General features: G+C 32.2%; 1 protein-coding gene and 1 non-coding gene across 2 annotated transcripts in view; one reads left to right on the top strand and one right to left on the bottom strand.

The window, feature by feature from the left end:
• The window catches only part of LOC108911596 (ITG-like peptide), a 66255-nt gene that overhangs the window by 34852 nt on the left and 9091 nt on the right, over nt 1-22312 (bottom strand). The window contains exon 2 of the mRNA XM_018716571.1: nt 6491-6633. Within this exon, the coding sequence (XP_018572087.1) occupies nt 6491-6628 (138 nt within the window). The 5' untranslated portion in view covers nt 6629-6633. The remainder of the gene's footprint in view (nt 1-6490; nt 6634-22312) is intronic.
• Trnah-gug lies at nt 21770-21841 on the top strand. Its single transcript has one exon. It is a non-coding gene; the product is annotated as a tRNA-His (tRNA).

Genomic DNA, 22312 nt, shown 5'->3' on the forward strand with positions numbered 1-22312 from the left:
TAAGAACAGGAAAATATTAGAAAACAGACTCGGAGACAGACAGAACAAAATAGCTGCACAATTTAATAAATGAGCAAAACTCGAAATACTACAGTAGATACTGAAATTGTCCCCCATTTGCTTCTACGCAAATTAATTTTTCTCGAAAATGGTAGGTACATGCTACCGAATTTCGACAAGTATACCTTTTTTTGTAGTTTAGAGTTTACAAAACCGTTTAGAAATGTAACAAATTTTGACTTTTAACATATATTTTTTTTTCGATTGTACCTCTCCAATTACCTGTTTCGGCGACACTGCTTTTCAGAAAGAAACTGTTTGCACATTATTCTTATCGTCAAGTTGATGTTTACTCGTGTACAAATTTTGTCATTTTTATCTTTAGCGGATTTAAAGATAATTAAGGAAAACCATTTGGAAAGTAACAAATTCAACACACTGTATCACAAAAACAGCGCTTAAGAAAAAAACGTTATATGGACTACCCCTCTTATTTTCCCATGAGGAACTTGCAGACAAGTTTTTTTGAAACATGAACTGGTTACCATGTATAACAATATTATAGCATAAATTTTATTTTACAGTTTCGAATTACGTTTGAAAGTAATTAAATACAGGGTCGGAAAGTCCCCATGGTTCATCGGCCGTTACGTGAGAGCGATAAAGCAAGTCATAGAAATCCGTGCGATAGAGAAAGATGGCTATAATGAAGGCATCTAATAGTCACCGCCCATTTTGCCCTTCCACAAATAAGAAGTGGAAACATTTTTATATTAAATTTGTTTTTTACAAACATTATTATTGGGTAGATAAAATTTAAAAAAATTTATATTGAAGTTTAGAAGACTATGAAATGCTTCAGTCAAGAAAATTTTTGAAAATACCTTTGTTACCAGTTTTTTTATACAAATTACTTTATTTGCATTACCGCCTCTATTCAGCAGACTTCTAAATGATTATGAGAAAAAATAAACTAGGAATTATTCATCTATTGTTCAATTTTCCATGCTGTGTACATTTTTCCAAGATTTAATGTTTCACGAATTATAACTGATAAAATATTTTTTTTCTTCTGCAGGTACTTTCATTTAATTTTTTTCTAAAATTTTCGTAAAGGAAAATTACATTTATTTATTTTCGGAAAATATTTTACGCTTAAAACCATCTTTTGTAAAATGATGTTATGTCGAAATAGGTAGGATATCGATTTTTCTGAGATCAACTCTTAAGTTGTAAGAGAAACATTGTATCTACTGTAAAATTCATTGTAATTTAAAGATAATGGCTTGATCCTAAGAAAATGGGTCGTTTCTTTAGAATACGTTCCTCTTAGTATTACTTATCGTATAAGAGGGTGTCGGAGAAAGTAATAAAACTTTTATAGAAGCCGAAATGTAACGCGATATATGCTAAAAGTCCCGCTTGCAACTTTTGTTGTTTCGGTAGTGGCATAGCTTCTTTTCCGGCTTTTTATAAGTTTCAAATTGCCGTGGGATAAAGATAAGACGAGCTCAATTTCTTGTCGTTCGAGAATAAAATCGGAAAATGCAAACATAGACGGCATGTTCCCGTATCGTTTCGACGTATTTTTAGCAGACAGCGGCATCAGAATTCAGTGTGCGTTTGAAGATTACCTGAAATATCTTTAGAAAAAATATATCTGGAAATCTAAACATATTTTGTAAAAAGCTTTTTAAATCGAATTCTTTATTTTCATAGTTTTATAGATATACAAATTGATTTTCTAATTTTCGTTTTTACTTGATTTAGCTCTATCAGTTTTCTAATAATTTGTGGGAATCAATTTATATTTGGTATAGGCCAGGTACCACAGAAGGCCAACAAAGTTAAAAATGTTAGTATCGTACTGAGAAAATTCCTATTCTATTGTGGTCTCCCTGAAAAGTTTTTTTATTATTTTAGCAAGGAAAACAGCTAAAGCCAATATTTTCATACTCTAATTTAGATTAACGGTACCAGAACTATCTACTGTACTTTCACAGACTTTAAAACATTGAAACAGTTTCCACTGAATAATTTGTACAAAGTAGTTGAAAAACTTATACTTAATACGTGAATCAATAATAATGAGGCGCTGCTATTACTGAACAAGGACAATGGTATGATATTTTAGTTTAACTTCCTATTAACAAATGACCCAATAAGGGATAGCACAGCACATTACAGCTGATTTCTTGAAAAAATAAACGAATACCTACAGTATAAGTTTTTTGTCAAATTCTTTCACTTTATGGTAATATCTAAAAAGGCAACACACACCCCATTGTAATAGATTTCACTTATTTCCTATGCAATGAGAAACAATATTACAGATTATTTCACCTAATCCAGAAACTAAAACTGATATTAAACCACTCCTACAAACTAAAAAACATCTGGAAAGGTTAGGTATAGGTACAGGCGAAACCATTCCAATGTACCAAGTGAATAATTATTTTCCAATTAGGATCTAGATTTTTTAAATTTTATGTCATGATATTATTAATGAAGAACTGAAATATAAAATATTTGCTCCAACTGTATTCATTGCTAGTACCTATTAAAAATCCAATTTTAAAAATGTGTTACCAGAATTTCAGAAATCTACGAAACTTGTGACCATAAATCAAATGCACGGTTTTTGTCATTGGTTCATACATATATTTTTAATATGCTATATTAAGAAAAATATACAAAGGTACCCTTTCCGACGTGATAAGTGAAAAAAATTTTTATGTGTTAAATTTGCAATGTGTACAGGGTGATTCAGAAAAGGGACTCTTACGAATACAATTTTGTAAAGAAAAAATCAAAAAGGGCAGTTCTGCACGGCACTGGAAACTGGTCCACTGTAAGACCTGACCTCGCACAATGCGACCGCCATGGCGGCAACGTGTGACAAAAACGGACAAAAACTTGAAAGAATTTCGCAAGGAAAAAATAAATAGAATTTTATAGCACCTATTTTATACCAGCAAATTCAACTGCTTTTGCCGCTATTATTATTATTAATTATTAAAATTAATTTGTGGTTTTAAATAATAAAATAATTTGACATACCTGATGTTATAACAACTGTTGAAAATTTTGTCCACCGACGTGTAAACACATTTGGGCCCGTCTTACTCAGTTTCTACGAACTACCAGAAATATTTTCTTAGCTCACCATAACACAAATGCTTTACCATAATACAAATGTTGTCTTGCTTCACCATAAATTAAAACGATATCCATCAACTCCAAGTTGCTATTCACATAAGTCATTTTTGACACTAACTACTAAAAAACTATTGTAAGCACTATCGTAACTACGATTGTAAAATCGAATTTCAATATTCGGAGTCGCTGAGGCCACGTGGCTCTCCACGCGTATTGCGAATGACGCTAAAGACTACAGTTGTTTTTAAAATATTGACTATTTCTCATGCTGAATCACCTTGTATAATCGCTCGATACTATTAATGCGATATACGTAATTGGAAAATATAATGTAATTTTTACATGAAACGTGACCAAATATTCCTCAAATTAATTAATCAATACATCCGGAACACATGTTGCTTTACTTCACGTGATAATAACTCCATTTTAGCTATACAAATTTTAATTTTGTTAGTGAAAATTTAACTGATTTGTCAAAATTTCTTATGAAGTAATAAATAGATGTTATGTTTTCAAAGCACTCTTTGTAAAAATGAACAATTTAGAAAAAAATAAAATATACATACAGGGCTGGACCACATTATCCATCTGCCTTTACATGAGAGCGACAAAGTAAAGTAAAGAAATCCGTGCGATAGACAAGGATGGCTATAGTGAAGACGTTTCATAATCTGAATAGTCACGGCCCGTTTCGGGTTAGAAGTGGGACTGACTATGCAGATTATGAAACGTCTTCAATGTAACCATCCTTGTCTATCGCACGGATTTTTATTACTTACTTTATCGCTCTCACGTAACGGTCGATGAACCATGGGGACTTTCCGAACCTATATTATATGACACATCGTAATTACAAAAATAAGCTAAATTAAAAAATCCGAAAAATGTTATACAGCGCTCGTAAGAAAAATAAAAGTTGCATGTCGTTTTCCCTTCTTGGATACAGTCATGGAGAATCAGTTTCCCACAGTTAGAAGCTATTACATTTTATCTGAAACAATGTATTTTGAACATTATGCAAGCATTATATCGGAATGCACATGCGTCTGACAGCTGACTTTTGGAAACCATTTTCAATTGGAACAAAGCTACTATAGTACGTATGATATTTGTTGAGATAGAGTTCTAAGAAGACCCCTGCGTAATTTTCTTGGCATTAATTGCATTCGAGGTAGAAGACATTGGCGGAAAATTTCAAGGCACGCCCTCGCCGTCCTCATTTCAAACGCGAGGAAGAAGACTATATTTGAATTACCCCCAAACAAGTGTTATAACAATGTCTGAGGTTAAAAATTCAATATATTTCCATTTTAAGCTAAAAATATTAAACGGAAATACCAGTTTTCAATTTTTCGTCGATGACTTTGTTTTATTTTACTTACCTTTTATCTGTTAAGATAATTGATATTTTCCAATAGTGCAATTTGAAAAATGGACACCCTGTAAGTTTCTTATCGCAATTGCGTTAATACAGGATGTAACAAAAAAGGTGGGCTGGCTATACATAGCCATATTGTACTCATCAAGACGATCAAAAAAGTTTATATACACATCTGCTCTAAAATACTTTGTTTCTGAGTTATGGAACACTTTAAGTTTTTAGTTTCCTATAGTTCTGGTACAGTAACAGACCATTATCAAGTAATCCAAGATTATAATTGCGGTTGGTGTCATGGTGACAGTTAAGTATCTGACTCTATTATACATTTTTTTGTAATTAATTTTACTCACTGAAAATGGAAGATTATTGCTTTGAAGAAATGTCAAGCATGCATTTGATGTATGGGTGGGCATACTGCAATAGGGCTGAAGCAAGACGACTTTACGCAGAGCATTTTCCACACTGACGTTTACCCAATGAAAAAACCTTTGAAAGGCTACATAATAGGCTAAGGGAAACAGGATCTTTCAAACCGCGAGCCCGAGATCGCGGTAGACCACGAACTGCAAGAACATTGCGCTTGGAAGAACGTATATTGCATCATGTTGAGGAAGAAACAGGTGACAGTACTCGAAGAATTGCATTAAGAGAAGGAGTTGATCATACGACCGTGTGGCGGGTTTTAAAGACCAATCAACTTTATCCGTATCACCTACAACGGGTACCTGCCTTCCTTATTATTCACAGATGAAGCTGGCTTCACAAGAGATGGTATCTTCAATTTTCATAATGTACATCTATGGCATGAAGAAAAGCCGCATGCCATTATTCAATCCAGACTTCAACATAAATTTTCAATTAATGTTTGGGCAGGCATCATTGGTGATTTCTTGATAGGCCCTTTTGTTCTTCCCGGACGACTTATTGGCCAAAATTATCGTAATTTCTTAGAAAATGATCTACCAAACATGTTGGAGGATGTTCCACTGAATTTTAGAGCACGCATATGGTTCATGCATGATGGGGCGCCGGCCCATTTCAGTCTCATAGCACGTGAATTTTTAAACGAAGCATATCCTGGAAGGTGGATTGGCCGGGCAGGATCTATAGCGTGGCCTGCACGTTCCCCGGATCTAAATCCCCTCGATGTCTTCGTATGGGGTAATCTAAAATCAATGGTGAATTCTACTCCAGTTCAGGATATCGAGGATCTTCGGCAGAGAGTAGGAAACGGATGCCAGAGAATTCGGAACACACCAGGAATTTTTGAGCGAGTGAGGCAGTCCATGACAAGACGAGCTCAACAATGCATTGGTGTTCATGGAGGTCATTTTGAACATCTCCTTTAAGTTCATTTACTGTTGTTGTAGTTTTCATTATTTGTTACTCATTTAAAATAAATAAAAAAACGTTATTTATCAGACCAAGATTAAAGTGTCCATAACTCAGAAACGAATCATTTTAGAGCAGATGTGTATATAAACTTTTTTGATCGCCTTTATGAGTATAATATGGCTATGTATAGCCAGCCCACCTTTTTTGTTACACCCTGTATAGCGTAAGCTGTAATTCTGTCATTGTTTGGGCTTTTTGTTATTATGATTGACTTTTTAAAAGTGATGGCTTTAAATGTCAAAAAATGTAGCAAATTATGTAAACCTAACCTTTTGAACAATTCCTTGAACGAAATATCGTTAAATGTAAAATTTATTTAAATATGCATATTATGAACAACTATTAAGAAACTTAAATCCGAATTACACTGTAAAACGTTTAATTCAAATAAATATGTAGGTATAGGATTTTGAAAATAATATAGAGTAATTTTAATGTTGTAATAGTTGGTTTTACATTAACTTATTTAAAATAACATTGTTCAACAATTTAGCAGATATTCTACTAATCAATTATTATATATTAACAAAGTTATAGTAATTGTCAACTTACTGATATGAATCCACCACCATGGCCCCCGTATCCCATGTTAGCCAACATTTCTGGAGAGAATCTGTTAAAAAGTCCTCCCCAACCATGTGCTTTTTGTCCTAGGAGACAGAATGCTAGAATGGCGATGGCAGCTCTCATTTTAACTGAAATTGAAGAGGAAAGGCAATTATTTAGTTATCTTCACAATAGATTTACTTTTTTTCGGTGACACAACAAAACATTTAAACAAAGTAACATATTTCTAAAACAAATGCAGAGTCTATTTAACAGCTTCTTTTTGAAATAAACTGAAAAATGTACCTATATTTTAAAATGAGTTACTTGTATACAGTGTACTGCTAAGAGTATGATACAAAAATGTGTACTTTTTTTCACACTCAAATGTCGCTTTGGTGCTTTTTTAAGATATTCCTTGGTCACTCAAATTTCCATATCTCTTCTGTCACGAGTTAGTTAGGAGAATTGTTAACGAATTCGAATTTACACGAAAATTACAATAAATATGTTTTAGATAGCTATTTACAGATTAATGAATTTTCTTTTTTCAATTTTGAAACTGGTGCAGTGGAACACTTTTATATATTTGATATCATGTAATATGGATTTCGAGTTTTCCTGTACATATTGTCACTTTGAGGTTTACTTTTATCTTTGGCGGTTTTTGGGAAATGACGATCTAAAGAAAAATATTTTTTATTTAATAAAGAAATGCAAATTTATTAAAAGTTCCTTCAAATGAATAGCATTGTACCTACTCAGTAAATGTTAAGGCCTACGTTTCAGAAATAAACATTACTTTTTAAACAAATAGCATTGACTATCAAAATGTTAAATTTCAACTCAAAATATTTTTTTGTTGTTTATATTAATGGAAAAATGTTGGTTACATACAGTCCATATGATATTTGTTGAGATATATTTCTGTGAAGACCCCTGCGTCATTTTCTTGGAATTAACCGCATTCGACACCCGAGGTAGAGAAACATTGGCTACGTGGCGTTCACCGTTGCAGTTTGCAGTGCACACTGTGTTTTGCAGTATGCGTATTTCTTCGTAAGTGTATATATTTACCTTATACATTTTAATATTCTGTAATTAACTCGGAAAATTTCAAGGCACGCCCCTGTCGCGGTAAATTGTTACAGTAGTTCCAATAGTAGAACTTTATTGGCTTATTCTTTTCTTGGAATTATATCTCAACAAATATTGTATGGATGTAGGTATACCTTTCTTAATTCATGTGATCTATTATTGATTTATATTAAATTTTACATTTTATCGAAAATTTAGCTTGAAAAACTGCCTCTGCCTCTTCGTATACACTTTTGACTATATTTCTAATTATTTCTTTGTAGAGGACTCTGCATATATTGGCCATATTTGATCACAAATAGATTTTTTTAACTAGAACTACTTTTTTTAATAAAATCAAAAATAAATAACTTCCCTTTTTTCAACTCCTTCCGTGGACATACAACATATCTGAAACGCAACATTCAGCTGTTTTTTATGGGTCTCTTAGAGTTTACATGATTTCCTAAAACTTTGGTCTTAACCATTTTTTTTCTAGAACAGCGAGTATGGGGATAAAATATTACGTGACTGTATCTTTATGTTCTAATACAGATAATACAAGACAATTATTTGCTTTGAATCCTATTATAGCATGACGACATGGACAAATTAACAACCGATCCACCCTACTCATCATATCTCCATCATGGATTATTTGTGAATGTATAAATCAACAACACGCAACTTGTCAGGGTTTAAAATCCTTCTTTTTCAAAAACATACATCGCATGTGCGACACGGCCATTAGTAAATTAATTGATGCGTATTGGGACCTTTTCAACATGCATTCATGTTTGTCGTTCTAAAAATATTTACGTATGCTCTGACAACGATCTTACGGCTACTACAAAATGCAGAATCAAAAGCTATGTTAGTGTCGGATATAAAAACAATGTATAAACTGCCCAATTCTTTTAAACAAACGCTTTCTGTTTTTCTGGAATGTATTACTTTTCCTATGGCTTAGGTTAAGTATTTCAGTAGTACAATGTACATTGTTCTTAGACTGTACTAGAAAAATTTGGGTGTTCCTTAAAAAACATCAATGATGACATCATAACGCCCTTATGGCGCTCCCAGTCCAGTCATTAGATGTGTAGCTGTTTCATTGAAATACATTATACTGAAATCTGGAATGAAATGTGTAGGTGTTCAGGGTGTTCTATGTAAAACTCTTTAGGCCGATGTCTCGGAAACAAAAAAATATATTTAATTTATGTAAAAATGTTCTATAAATGTACTAAGTAAATACCCTTCTTAGTGATATATAGATGGCACAGCAAATTTTCAATGACAACGATTTAAGGAAATGGCCCACAGGAATAACCATCCAATTCTGAACAATTTCCAAACATCAGCGGTTTCCCAGATATTTGAATCTGTAAATGTTTTTTGTTTTTAAGAAACTGAAGTTTGTTATAATATCCAAAATTAGTTTTGGGTCATAAGTGCTTTGGAAGTTTAATAATCATAGTAAGTTGCAGTAAAACGGCAGTAAAAATTATTTGTCTTGAAACGCCATAGTTTTGTGAAGGTTAAGTATTTTTTTACAAAGTACAAATTGAAGTAAAAATTAGTAATTCAAGTAATTCAGATATAATTTGAAAATACCCCTCCTGAAATTATTCAGTGTGCAAATAATATAACAGAAAATATTTTACCACATAAGTTAGAGCAGGAATATGTTCAAAAGAAAATTCTCTTTACTGATGAAGCTTGTTTCACCCGCAGAGGTATACAGGGATGGCCAAAAGTATATCTTTTGAATGAGTTAATTTTTTTTTAAAACGCCGAAACACGTTAACTGATTTTGATTTTTTCCCATCTTTCAATTACATAATAATTAATTTTTCTTCAACCCCCTAACCCCCAGCTACCCCTACTTTTTTTTTCAAATGGAAATATAAGACATGAGGGGTCTCGTTGAAAAGCTTATACAGTGTAGGAAAGTACCGATGGTATATCAGAAGTTACGTGAGAGCGATAAAGTAAGCCATAGAAATCCATGTGATAGACAAGGATGGCTATAATGAAGGCGTCTAATAGTCAACGCCCATTTCGCCCTTCCACAAATAAGATCCACTTCTTATTTGTTTATTCCGTACTTTTGGCCATCCCTGTATACATAACTATCATGAGTATTTCTACATAAATCCTCATTCAGCAACTCCTCGATATTTCCAACGGAGTTTAAAATAAATATTTGAATCGGTGTTATTGATCGGTATTTAATTGATCCAGTTATTTTACCGAATCGACTAAATGGCGGAACTTATTTAGAATTTCTCCAAAACACTCTCCCGGATCTACTAGACGAGGTGCCACTACAACTCAGACTGGAACAGGAATATTGTTAGAGACATTTGAACCACTAGTATCCAAATAAATTAACTGGAAGAGGAAATAATTGCCCACAAGTTTGACCTCCACGATCACCAGACCTCAATAAATGTGACTTCTTTCTTTGGGGAACGTTAAAAGAATGTGTGTATTCCTCACCAGTTGCGTCTCGAGTAGAATTGTGGAGTCGCATTACGAATAAATGCACATTTATTAGAAACAATAAACAATTATTGGATAGAGTAGACTTCAATTTTCGACGAAGAATAAATTTATGCCTGAGAGAAAACGGTGATCAGTTTGAACAATTTCTATAACTTATCAATGCAAATTGTATGTTATTTTTGTTGTTTAAGTTTTTCTATTAAATATTAAATGTCTTTCGATTTGGTCGGTCACGTTCAATTTGATATCACAAATGGTCATTGGGTAAGAACAACAATACTATTTTTGAATACTACAAATATCCCAAAATTGCGTATCTTACCAATACCTATTATTAATTACAAAAGTCCTTTATATTCCCTTGTATTTAAATTTTTGCTTTATTATATTTGAAATTACGTTAAATTTATAATTACTTTTTTTTTGGTTTAAAACTACAAGGCAATATAAACTAAACAATTTTGTAGCTTTTAATTAAGCAGGCAGGAAGAGGCTTTATATTAAACTGTAAACTGTCGAGAAGCCGATGTTATTAAAATACGTTCTGCTGCTTTGTCTCCTGCCGCATTTCAGGATGGTAAAAATAAAATAAAGTGACACTTATGAATGTTTACCGTTGTAAGAAAAAATCAATAACTGGTGTAGACTTGTTCAGGCTGGAAAACTTTTATAAATATCATATTTCAAGTGAAAGGCGACATAAAAGAGGATAATGTGTGTCGTACCGCCTTATAGAATCGATCATTAGGAATCAACCTGCCACAATATTATTATTTTATTTATTTTCAGCACTAGAGTTTCACTCTTATGCTTCAGATGTTTTCAGGTTGTAAATATAGTCTTTGGGGGAATCTAGTACGCCCACAACAAAAACAACTGTTACACTTTGAAAAATGACTGTTTACTGTAGTTATAGTTTCGATAATTTTTCATACATACATTTGGATTCCAGGAATATTTTTAGCTCAAAAATAAAAACATGAAACAAATTTTACATTGTACTGTTTATTCTCTGAATAAGTTTTAATATTACTACAATTACTACTTACACTTACTTATCTGATTATATACACTACGGTTAGAGGGGACAAGAGGGAGACATTTTTATTTGTCATGTTACAGAAAAAAAACTTTTGAAGAACAATTGTGCTTGTTTTTGAAACAAGGTTGCCATAGATTTTAAGTTTGCAAAATGTATATGGTATTCAAAGCATGAAATAATGTAAAATTGATGTAAAGTTAGGAAGTTATTAAAGTCAATTAGTAAAAAATAAAAAAGATTTTCTTAACACATTTTACATTCGAACTTAAAATTCTTCATTTCATTTAAAAAAAAAACAAGTATATTATGTTAATTATATCTACTACTCTAACCACGGTTGTACTTTATAGTTACATTGAAATTTGGAAGCTACAAAAAAAATCAGACATTTGTCTCGAAGAAAGCCGCTCGTACCAACATTTTTCTCATTTGAATTTAAACCAACAATATTTGTAAGCAATCCATGATCTCAAATCAAATCAAATCATTTATTGGTGTGGATACATTAAAATGTTTACACAAGTCAAAGAAAGAAAAACACGAAAGATACAACATATAAGCAATAGGTACTACAATAAAGTTAAAAAACACATTCAGATAAATATAACCTAAACAACATACAAAAGTAAATATTATATTCATTAAATATCTAAAAACTGGTCAGCAGAGCACTCATCAAAATTGTAAAACGCTTTTCTCTTTCTGGTCTTAAAACAGTTTGAATTTGGTGATCGAATCGCAGATGGAAGTCTATTAAAGAATTTAATGCAAAAATAATTTGTGCTGCCTTGGGATTTCACTAATCTATGAAATTTGGGCCTAATGTTGTGTCTCTGTCTTATATGGTGAAAATGAAAATTTTCTTGTCGAACAAATCTATTTCGATTATTTTTTATATAAATGAGGCATTCAAGTATGTAAACTAACGGCATTGTAAGAATATTTAGCAGTTTCAAGTGCTCCAGACAATCATCTCTGTATTTTATTCCAGCGAATGACGCCAGTTCAAAATTGCTTGACATGGTGACATGAAAAGTACCATAATACGCAGACATGAGTACAGACTATTAGCAACAAACCAGTTCCTTATTAGCGGCAGCGTAGCCATTGAATCCTCTGTGAGTTTTTTAAAGCGGTAGTATCATCGGCAAATAAAATAAAATCAGTAGTTATAACACAATTGGGGAAATCATTGATATAGATAAGAAATAGAATAGGACCCAATACTGAGCCTTGGGGAACTCCATGAACTATTTCCGGTAGGTGTGAAGAACAAGAGTTCTGTTCGATAGAAAAGTCTCAATAAGGGACACGTTACTGTTATCAAATTTGTAAAATTTTAGTTTATTTAAGAGGATTCTGTGGGACACACAGTCAAATGCTTTAGTCAAATCGTAAAAATTTTCACTGAAAACATTGTTTGATTCCAAATTGTTTAAAATAAGTAATAAGTCAACTGGTTAATTGCTAAAGTTGTTGATCTTTTGTTCCTAAAACCGTATTGACTAGAATGGAATAGATTATTTTTCTCAAAATACTCTGCAATTTGCATTTTTAAGGCAGTTTTGAAAAGCTTTGCCGGAACGGGAACAAGAGATATTAGTTGGTAGTTAGATACATCATCTCTCTCACCCTTCTTAAAAACAGGAATAACCTTGGATAACTTGAAAGCTGTAGGAAATACGTTGGAGCTAACACATTGATTAATTAGTCTAAACAGTGGAAAAATTATAATGTTTTTAAGAGTTTTCAAGATTGGAACATTCAAGTCGTAAGAATCCTTGCTGTTTAAAAAGACAACTCTCTGAACTTAAAAGTGGTTTGTGATCTCGGGGCAGTCAAAAACTCGGAAGGTAATTTGTTGGAAAGCTAGCGTCTTTCCAATATATATCAGAAGCATAATGCCATTTTCCTCGAAAATGGTGAAAATTATTACTACCAAGCAAGATAAGATACCTTGTCTGTGTTATTTGAGGTACTGTTAAAAAATACTTTACTTAAAAAATGGTACGAACAGTTTTTTTATGCGAAAACTTTTCGTTGTCTTCTGCATCACCGTGACTGTATGGGCGAAAGAACTAATGGTGTATGAAATTATTGTAAATGACTATGTAATTGACTATTTAGAGACTTGCCGAGTTTCATTTAGATCTCGTAACCAATCTGTTATTTATCAGATAAAGGTATTTTCGGCAGTACAACTATATCACCCTTTATGTGGTGTGCTAAGCGTTCTCAAGTCCTTGTTCACTTGAAATTTTTTCTTTAAAAGATATCACGTGCTATATTTTATCCTGGTTCAGTTTGGTAACATATTCTAGAAACACACTGTATAGTGCTTCATGTACTACCATGTTTCTTCCTGATCAGTACAATAAAATACATGAATTAATTATGATACTGTGCGTAGCTTACAATTAACTTCTAATATTTTACTTTAAAAGATATTACTCTAATTGAAATCAACTCTTAAACATTTTTCTAATCAATTTGGTGATTTATATATGATCAACTTCAAAGATACGATTTTATTTAATAACTATCGATACCATAGCAAACAACTACTCTGCTAGGCCAATTTGCATTATAGCTTTTTTCGGGAAAAAAATACTATTAGAAGTTTCTCTGCGGAATAATGTTCAGAAACGTGTTATAAACAAAATATCAAAAAATCTACTCGAGACTAGTTGGGAAACTTTGTTAAAACAATGGTCAAAATTATGGAAAAGTAGTTTTTCGACTGTCGTAAAAAAACTGTTATTCATAGAGAAAAACAGGTTTATACAAAAAAGGTAGGTATTAAATAAATCTGTAAAATAAGACAAGTCCGATTAAATTCCGATAATTTGTTTATGCGCAAGAGCTCAAAAATGGTCGAAATTGTCCGCTTTTTTCAATTGCTAATAATTAATGCAATTTTCATCGCAGACACTTGTAATTCAGGATTTTTGAAGCTTTTTGCACCCTTAATAAGTGGTAAAAATTTCAGCCCAAAAACTTCATTAGCTTGGCGTTGGCGGAATTTGTTATCTAAGAAGATGCTATTTTCAATTCATTTTTCCCAAGCTCACAGGCGTTGTAGGGTTTCGATCATTAGTTGTTTTTGTACCTAAATAGTTGTATTGACATATGCATTTACTGATAATTTAATTTTTCAAATTTAATTTGTTTAAAATTGACTTTGAAAAAATGTTAATATTTATTATATTGTTAAGATAGGTAATTATTATAAAATAAAATAGTAACCTCTTTACTTTAGTTTTCTTCGAATTTAAAAAAAAATCGTTGTTGTAAGTTGATTAGAAGCTGAGATAATTTTTTTATTTATTTAATCGCAGTGACCTTAATTATTAATATTAAGAGCCGAAATTTGGAGAGAGTATAGATTAAGAGCTATATTTTCATGTCCTACATTAACATTAAGGTGAATTCAACTATTCAATTTCGAAAAAGAAGATAGCGGCGATGCGTTCTATTGGTCTAGCGAACGAGTGGGGAAGGCGAGGCTTAGCATGCTCGCTTAACGATGTAATAAATATTAAAATTTTTTCAGTCATTTTTAAACAAATTAAATTTGAAAAATTAAATTATCAGTAATTGCATATGTCAATACAACTATTTAGGTACAAAAACAACTAATGATCGAAACCCTACAACGCCTGTGAGCTTGGGAAAAATGAATTGAAAATAGCATCTTCATAGATAACAAATTCCGTCAACGCCAAACCAATGAAGCTTTCGAGCTGAAATTTTTACCACTTATTAAGGGTGTAAAAAGCCTAAAAAATCCTTAATTACAAGTGTCTGCGATGAAAATTGCAATAATTATTAGCAATTGAAAAAAACGGCAAGTTTTGAGCTCTTGTGCATAAATAAATTATCGGAATTTAATCGGACTTTTTTCATTTTACAGGCTTATTTAATACCTACCTTTTTTATATAAACTTTTTTTCGCTATGAATAATAGCTTTTTTACGTGAGTCAAAAAACCACTTTTCCATAACTTTGGCCATTGTTAAAATAAAGTTTCCCAACTAGCCTCGAGTTGATTTTTTGATATTTTATTTATAACAGGTTTCCGAACAATATTCCGCGGAGAAACTTCTAATAGTATTTTTTTCCCGAAACAGGCTCTTTCATGTCTATAATGACTGGGCTATGCCTACTAAAACCCCTTTAGCATTGAATTACACTGAAGAAAAATTAATAATTATATATTAAATTAAAAATAATGAATCTTAACGAATTTTAACACAAAACACACATACCCGACATATTTAAATAACGTAAACTTTTAAAGAAATTATTTTAATTCCTGTTTATGACATCACCTTTTTGACAGAAAATACTCGTATAATGACCGACAATAAATGAGCTGACTTATTTCTGCATTGTTTTTTTTTGAAGTGGCCTGCTTTTTTAAATTGGAATTAATATCTCAATATTGGTAGGTATTAATTATTGTATATAAAAGTGTCATTTTTAAACGATAATATTAAAAATGTGACAGTTTGTCTAGATAAATATGATTATTACTTCTATTTTTGCTTATCTAATTTTAATGTACTGATTTGTCCCCTTAAATACATTGTTTTTTTAAATTATATATTTTTAATATCAGCTGTTGCATTTTTATTTTAAAAATGTATTCTATAATTTAAAACAAGTCTAGAAATTTTGAGATTTTTTTGCTCATATCTAAATTTGTCACGACCAACAGAAGAATGCTTTACAATTTTTCTTATTTTGTCCAATTGCCTCTTTTTCACCCGGTATTAGTGAATGCGAATTTTCTTTAAATTATTTGATAAAAAACTTTTCTAGTATTGTAAAATTGTAAACAAATTTCTTTCCTTGACACAAAAAACAAATTTGCTATAATTTTGTACGATCTAATAATAAATTATTTAAATAATTAGGTATTAAATTTTAGAAAAGTGCATCCAGCTGACATTTTGATACATTATTTTTCACTCTAGAAAGTAAATTTATTAATTATTATTTATATTATTCAGTACAACAGCATAGTTCGAAGATACCACGGCTTTGTCGGTAAATGCTTAGTTGAAGTCGAAGTTAATGGCATAATAAGAAGTTCATTATCACCATCTGACAGCTAGAAATGAGATGCGGGAGTTGCACAGCTACAGCTTCTGAATTATGGTTTAATTGCCTCTATTCATGGATTTGCTTATTGCTCATATATTCCAATTTCACCCGTAAAATACACACGCCATCAAAGTTAGTTGATATTAATCGGGTTTACTCATCCTTCTAATCCCTCCATAAAGGGGTGTAATATGACTTCACTCCTTAGGGCCTTCCTAAATTCGAGAAGAGGCTCATTGTTAACGATGTATTGTTTGTTTCCTTCATTCTCGCAAGGGTTATATCTTGTTTCATTCTGTGTATTTAATTGGGACAAAGAAATAATACAATGCTAGGGAAAAAGTGGCCAAAATCAGTGCTGTTCGTCGCTTAGCTTTCCAAGAGTTATAAATGAAAATAATAATGTTGAATCACCTTAACTAAATATATGAAAAGGTTTTGCAAAATTTTGGCAAGGAAAGTTATTTAGAATTATATTTTATAATCATGTGTACTAAACTAAATTAAATAATAGTTTTTAATATTTGTATGTGGTATGTGGTCATGCTGTATGTATGTATGTATGTCGGAGGGTGGTGGAATTGTTTTTCCACCGCGGCACTTAGGCTTTATTAGGCCCCTTGTACACCCTCCTTCATTACTCGAGTATTTTTCTTCAAACCTATTTACTACACGGGTGGCTTGGTGGCAAAGTCTCGTACAGTTTATGTATGATAACATGGTCTTGAGTTACAGAGATTTTCTTTGCTCTGTTCTTATTACCATTTATCGGGCACCACACGCATGCGGCAAATGTTGGGCGGGTTTCTGGTAGGCTGCCACAGCCACGTCCCCGAGCCTGCCTTAGGTCACCCATCCAAATTCCAGCCTGCGTCCGTGATGCTTGCCTCGGCAGATTGAAATCCGCCGGCCAAGACACCCGGCTAGGCGGTCCCCGTGGTCATGCTGTGCTGAATTGTTTATTTATGTTTGTTAAATTCTTATCGCCTCCATGCATGCGTTTTTTTTTATTAAAACTCAAACTATAGTTTGATTAGCAAAATTTCAGGACACGTGATTTGAATAATTGACAGTGCAATTAGGATACTTACAAATAAATAGATATAAGTACAGGATGTTTGTAAATAAGTGCGAAATATTTTAGGAGGCGGTTGCCGAAGATATTTTGTGAAAAAAAAGTTCATATAAACGTAGGTCGAAATATGCTTCGTTTCCAAGATACATAGTGTTTAAATCTAAATTTTTTATTTATTTTTATTAATATTTCAGAGTTTTAAAGATATTGACTCGAAATTTGATGGTTGTATTTTATTTAGAAATATTGACAGCAACCTACTAGATAATGTATCAAAAGAAATTAAAAGTACATAACTTGCAATAAAATATGTTTTATTTTTTCCTCAAAAACGGTACATCCTACGAAAAAAATTGAAGAGACCAATTTCATTCAGAATTGATGACAGACTTCTAAGTAAATATCAAAACGGGAAAAAGTCAGTGGCGTACCATTTTTTTTTATTAAAAAAGATTGTGGCATTCTCGCATGAACGCCACTGGTGCATATAGAAATATTCGGTTCACCCCAAAATATGCACATTTATCCCTCCAAAGCGTTTTTTAAATTTCTAGTCATCAATATCTTTAAAACTCTGAAATAATTAATAAAAATAAATAAAATATTAAAGTTTAAACACTCTTTATCTCGGAAATGAAGTATATTTCAGCCTACGTTTATATGAACTTTTTTTTACAAAATAACTTCGGCAACCACTCCCTAAAATATTTTGCACTTATTTACAAACACCCTGTATAATATTTAATTATTCAGAAACTATGACATTCTCTCCGGCATCTTGGAGGTTTGCTAGAATTAGTCTTAGACGGTGATTAGGTACATAGGATGTAAATTCGTTTGTAAAATTATTCTTTCGAATATAGTTAATGTTTGTTTTCCACATTTGTTAAAACGGAAATAAATTAAAATCGATCCAAATTGTTTATTGCTTACATGTAAATATGCAGCAAAAAAGAATCTGCTGAGGGGGCGTGGGAGGTAAGTCAAAATAAACAAGGACAACGAAAACTCAGTTGCAACTCCATTTTCAATCATTTTCCCATGACAGGAGAAAAAATAAGGACAAAAATGGTTTTTCTGTTAATGTTAATGCATATTAATGTCAACAGTGAACAAATTTATTTCTTTTTAACTTCTCACTTACGACACTGGTGTCTGATTCGTCTCATAGTATTTTATCTGCCTTGAAAACCAAAAACCCTTTACTTGTGACAAAATGCTACAGAAAATTTAGCGCTTTAGCTGTCTCTTCTTTATCTAAGTTCATAAATAACGAAGCGCTTTTGTGTTATATTGAATAGAACAACCTCTTCTCTCTTTTAGAATTGTTCCCGCATTCATATAATAAGTATGTATAAATATTAAATTCAGCATATAATGTAAATTATTTATATTCAAAAGGAATTGTGTTTGTAACATATTTCGCTTATTCTTCTATGTTAATTCAGTCAGTATATTGTACTTAAATATATGTATTGTTTTACTTACAAAGACAGTGATATTCAGTCGTGTTTTCAAACATATTTTTGTTTTACAAAATTTGTTATATTGTCTAATTAATTATTTCTAATGATCTTGTATGTATCTGTATGAATGAGTACTGATATTACTTACTGCCATGTTTTCCTAAAGATCCTTTCCTTTGGTCTATACAGGCGACCTGAGAAAATATTTGTGTCGATATATGACGAAGTCAGTTGCCTTTACTGCGCTTTAAAAGGTCCTAAAATGGACGAAAAGAAAGAATTCAATGATTTATTGAAATATGTCGAATTTAGCTTTGTCTGTGGCAAACAAAATATGATCTGGTAAAAGAAGCAGTATAATATATGGAAAATCGGTTGATGATACTTACTTAGATGTTTTTTTTTTAAATTATCTTTTATCTTCTATTTAAGATGGAAAAAGAAATTTTAAGTAATTTCTTCGGTTCATTTGTTTCTGTTCAGTTGTGCCAGTTTGCTAATTGTAATTCGTTTAGTAAGTTCAAATGTGGATGTCACCAGTTTTACTGGAGCGTGTGGATATATGACAAGCATATAATAAACATGTATGAATACAGGTGTGCTTGTAAAGGAACCTGATAGGTTAAACCGGATCATGTATAGACATTTTAGTATCTTCAACTTTAATCCTTAGAGTGCCTGCCTCCTATTGAAAGACTATTTAATTATGCATCCCTCTTATCCTGTTTTAATTTTTGTTGAATCACTCCATGTAGTAATCACATTGTCGTGTGAGAAGCTTCAGATTTCATCCATGTTCTGAATCCAAAACCAGAAATTGTCCGTAGAGCCTAAGAAACTTCAAAACCAATTAGGCAGAGCATCATATGTTTGTCACCCAAGTCACCCAAACAGCGTTGATGCCGTTTTAAACTTTTCACCGATCTTTCGAATTTAACCGGCAGAGCTGCTCATCAAACCGAAAACTTCACCAAACACACCTTGTCAGAACTAATGACAAATGTCGAAGATCATCGCAAGTTGTTCAAAACATCAGCACTATCAATTTTCTAAATACAAAACAGTACAATATTCACAAAGATCGAGCGAATGATTCCAGAAACTCAATTATATTGGTCGACGGGTCAAGACAACACCAGTTATTATCGAAATCTCGAGAAGCTATAGGGCAAGGCACAACAGTGAAGATTTACTGTGAGAATTGACGGAGGTGTACTAGGGCATCACACTCTGATCTTCTGTAATAATTAATTAACTAGGACAAGGTTCCTGGTCCGTGCAAAGAAGACTATCAGGATTCACTTTAATTACAACTGGACAAGTTTCACTTCAAGTCGTTCCGTTCCTCACTCTACTACTTTGTCACTACGCATTAGGTGGCACAGTGGCAAAGTAGTGGAGTGGATACAAGTGAATTTTGGTTTACCTGTACATTGTGTGTCCTATAGCATATAACGAAGCCGTATTTTTACTACCAATTATATAAAATAAACTTTTTATATTCAATACAAAATTATTATTCTCAGGCTCAAATCTAGATCCTAAGACTAGCCACCAAATCGCCCAGGCTTCATTAGAGTCCTGCGACCGATACAAAAGTCATTAGCTCAAGAAATAAAAACAGTGCAAGAATATAAAAAAAATGTCAAAAACGAAACAAAGAGCATATACATGTAAATCAGTGCAAAAAGGCTCAGTGAAGTGCTATTACATAGCATGTCCTACTCTGTAACGAACAGGTTTCAAATTCAAATCTTTAGGCGAAAAAGCAGACATGGAAACAGGCCGATCTGCGAGAGGCTGTCAATAGTGTATATTCCCTAAGTATGGTACGTTGATAGAGGGTTTCATAGTAATACAATTCCTTGGGGTCGAGTCTCCGGTAGCAACTATTACCGTGAGAAGGACGATAACGGGATAAGCTACCGTTTTCTAATTCTTTTATTTAATCTTTTGAAAATATTTGCTCTTTGTAATGAAAATTCGTATGTTGCAGTATAATTGATTTTAGAAAAATATGAAGACTTGAAAACTTCAATCCTGAAACATCTGCCGCTTTTTTTGCTTTAACCATCGGAATAGGAAAGTTTTCCGTTACTGAGAAGGAATTTCAATGAAGAGAGTGAGCCAGCAGTCTCTTGTTCTAACCCAAGGAAATATTTATGGAACGCTAATAAAAATCGTAATTTTTTGCGCGGTACAGCGGGAAGCGGTCTTAATACATGGAAATAAATTCATGTATGAAAAGTTATTCTGCAGGGGAAAACGAAATCTGCAATTGTGCCAGTTATGTAACAGTTATTTTTGCCATGAATTCATTAGAATGTTAGAATCTTGCCGGGAATGATGTTTTCTAATGGATGTGGAACGCATCAAAAAATTTCAGGATTTTAAACAATTTACTGAAGATAAATATGTTAATATAGGCCAGACGAGATAAACATTACCGAATTTTATTGCATTAAGGGAAATAGCCTATGAATACTGTATTGAAATGTATTTGAATTTACGTGAATTGATTCTGATTGTAAGTTTAAAAAAACACTCTGTATAACACCAAAATGTGTAGATGTCCACACCCCAAAAATAATCAAAATCGAATAATATGTATTTTCACGAAATTTGAGGCCATCTAGCGGCCAAACGAAGCGATTTAGGATAGAGGTGAATTAGCCTAAATCTGCCTATTTTGAGTCCACGAATCTGTGGTCTTCCGTTGTACACGTTATTTTGGGATACCCTGTATTTAGTGTATTTAAAAATAAATAATAAAAACTACCACTCTTCATTTATGTCCATCTTGTAGTTGAACATAATTCTCTCTTTTTCAGTGGCAATACATTGAGTATTGATTTTCACAGTCTCGCTTTAATACAAATTGAAATCGGAATCGAACTAGTTGGTCGAACAAAACCATGACTGTTAGACCGTTTCATTGTCGCAATTGGAGCGAAACAAATCCTATTAGATAACTGCGACAACTTCGATAGTATACATCGTCTCCAATAGCCGTGATCGTCTAGTGGTTAGGACCCTACGTTGTGGCCGTAGTAACCCAGGTTCGAATCCTGGTCACGGCAATGTGCGAACATTGTCACGGGGGAGACATTTTTTTGCTATTGACAATATTGATCAATTAAAAACAATGAATATGTGTTTCTGTAATGGCACTAATTCCATGGCAAATAACCAGCTGCCTGTTTTTTTCCTAGTAATTTTTGAAATATGAATGAAATAATGGAGCAATAATGCGAAAGTAGAATATACAAAGAGATTTATTTTTAGGATTACACGTGGTTTGTATTAATTAATATATTTACTTTTGCAATTAGACTTTTAACGAATTTGTACGTACTGTTTCTGTGTTATTTATTTATATATAGCAACTGGCAGGCAATCAGTGCATAGCACGTAAACGTAGATGTAATTATAGCTATGTTTTGTATATGTTTTATTTCATTTATAAACTTATTTATTTATTTGTTTTATTTATTTTTTTTTGATTTTCTTGTTATTAGTCTAATTTTTATTAGCATTATATTTTTTTCAAT

Source organism: Anoplophora glabripennis, unplaced genomic scaffold (genome assembly GCF_000390285.2).
Source record: "Anoplophora glabripennis isolate ALB-LARVAE unplaced genomic scaffold, Agla_2.0 scaffold364, whole genome shotgun sequence".
In the NCBI taxonomy this organism is placed as follows: Eukaryota; Metazoa; Arthropoda; class Insecta; order Coleoptera; family Cerambycidae; genus Anoplophora; species Anoplophora glabripennis.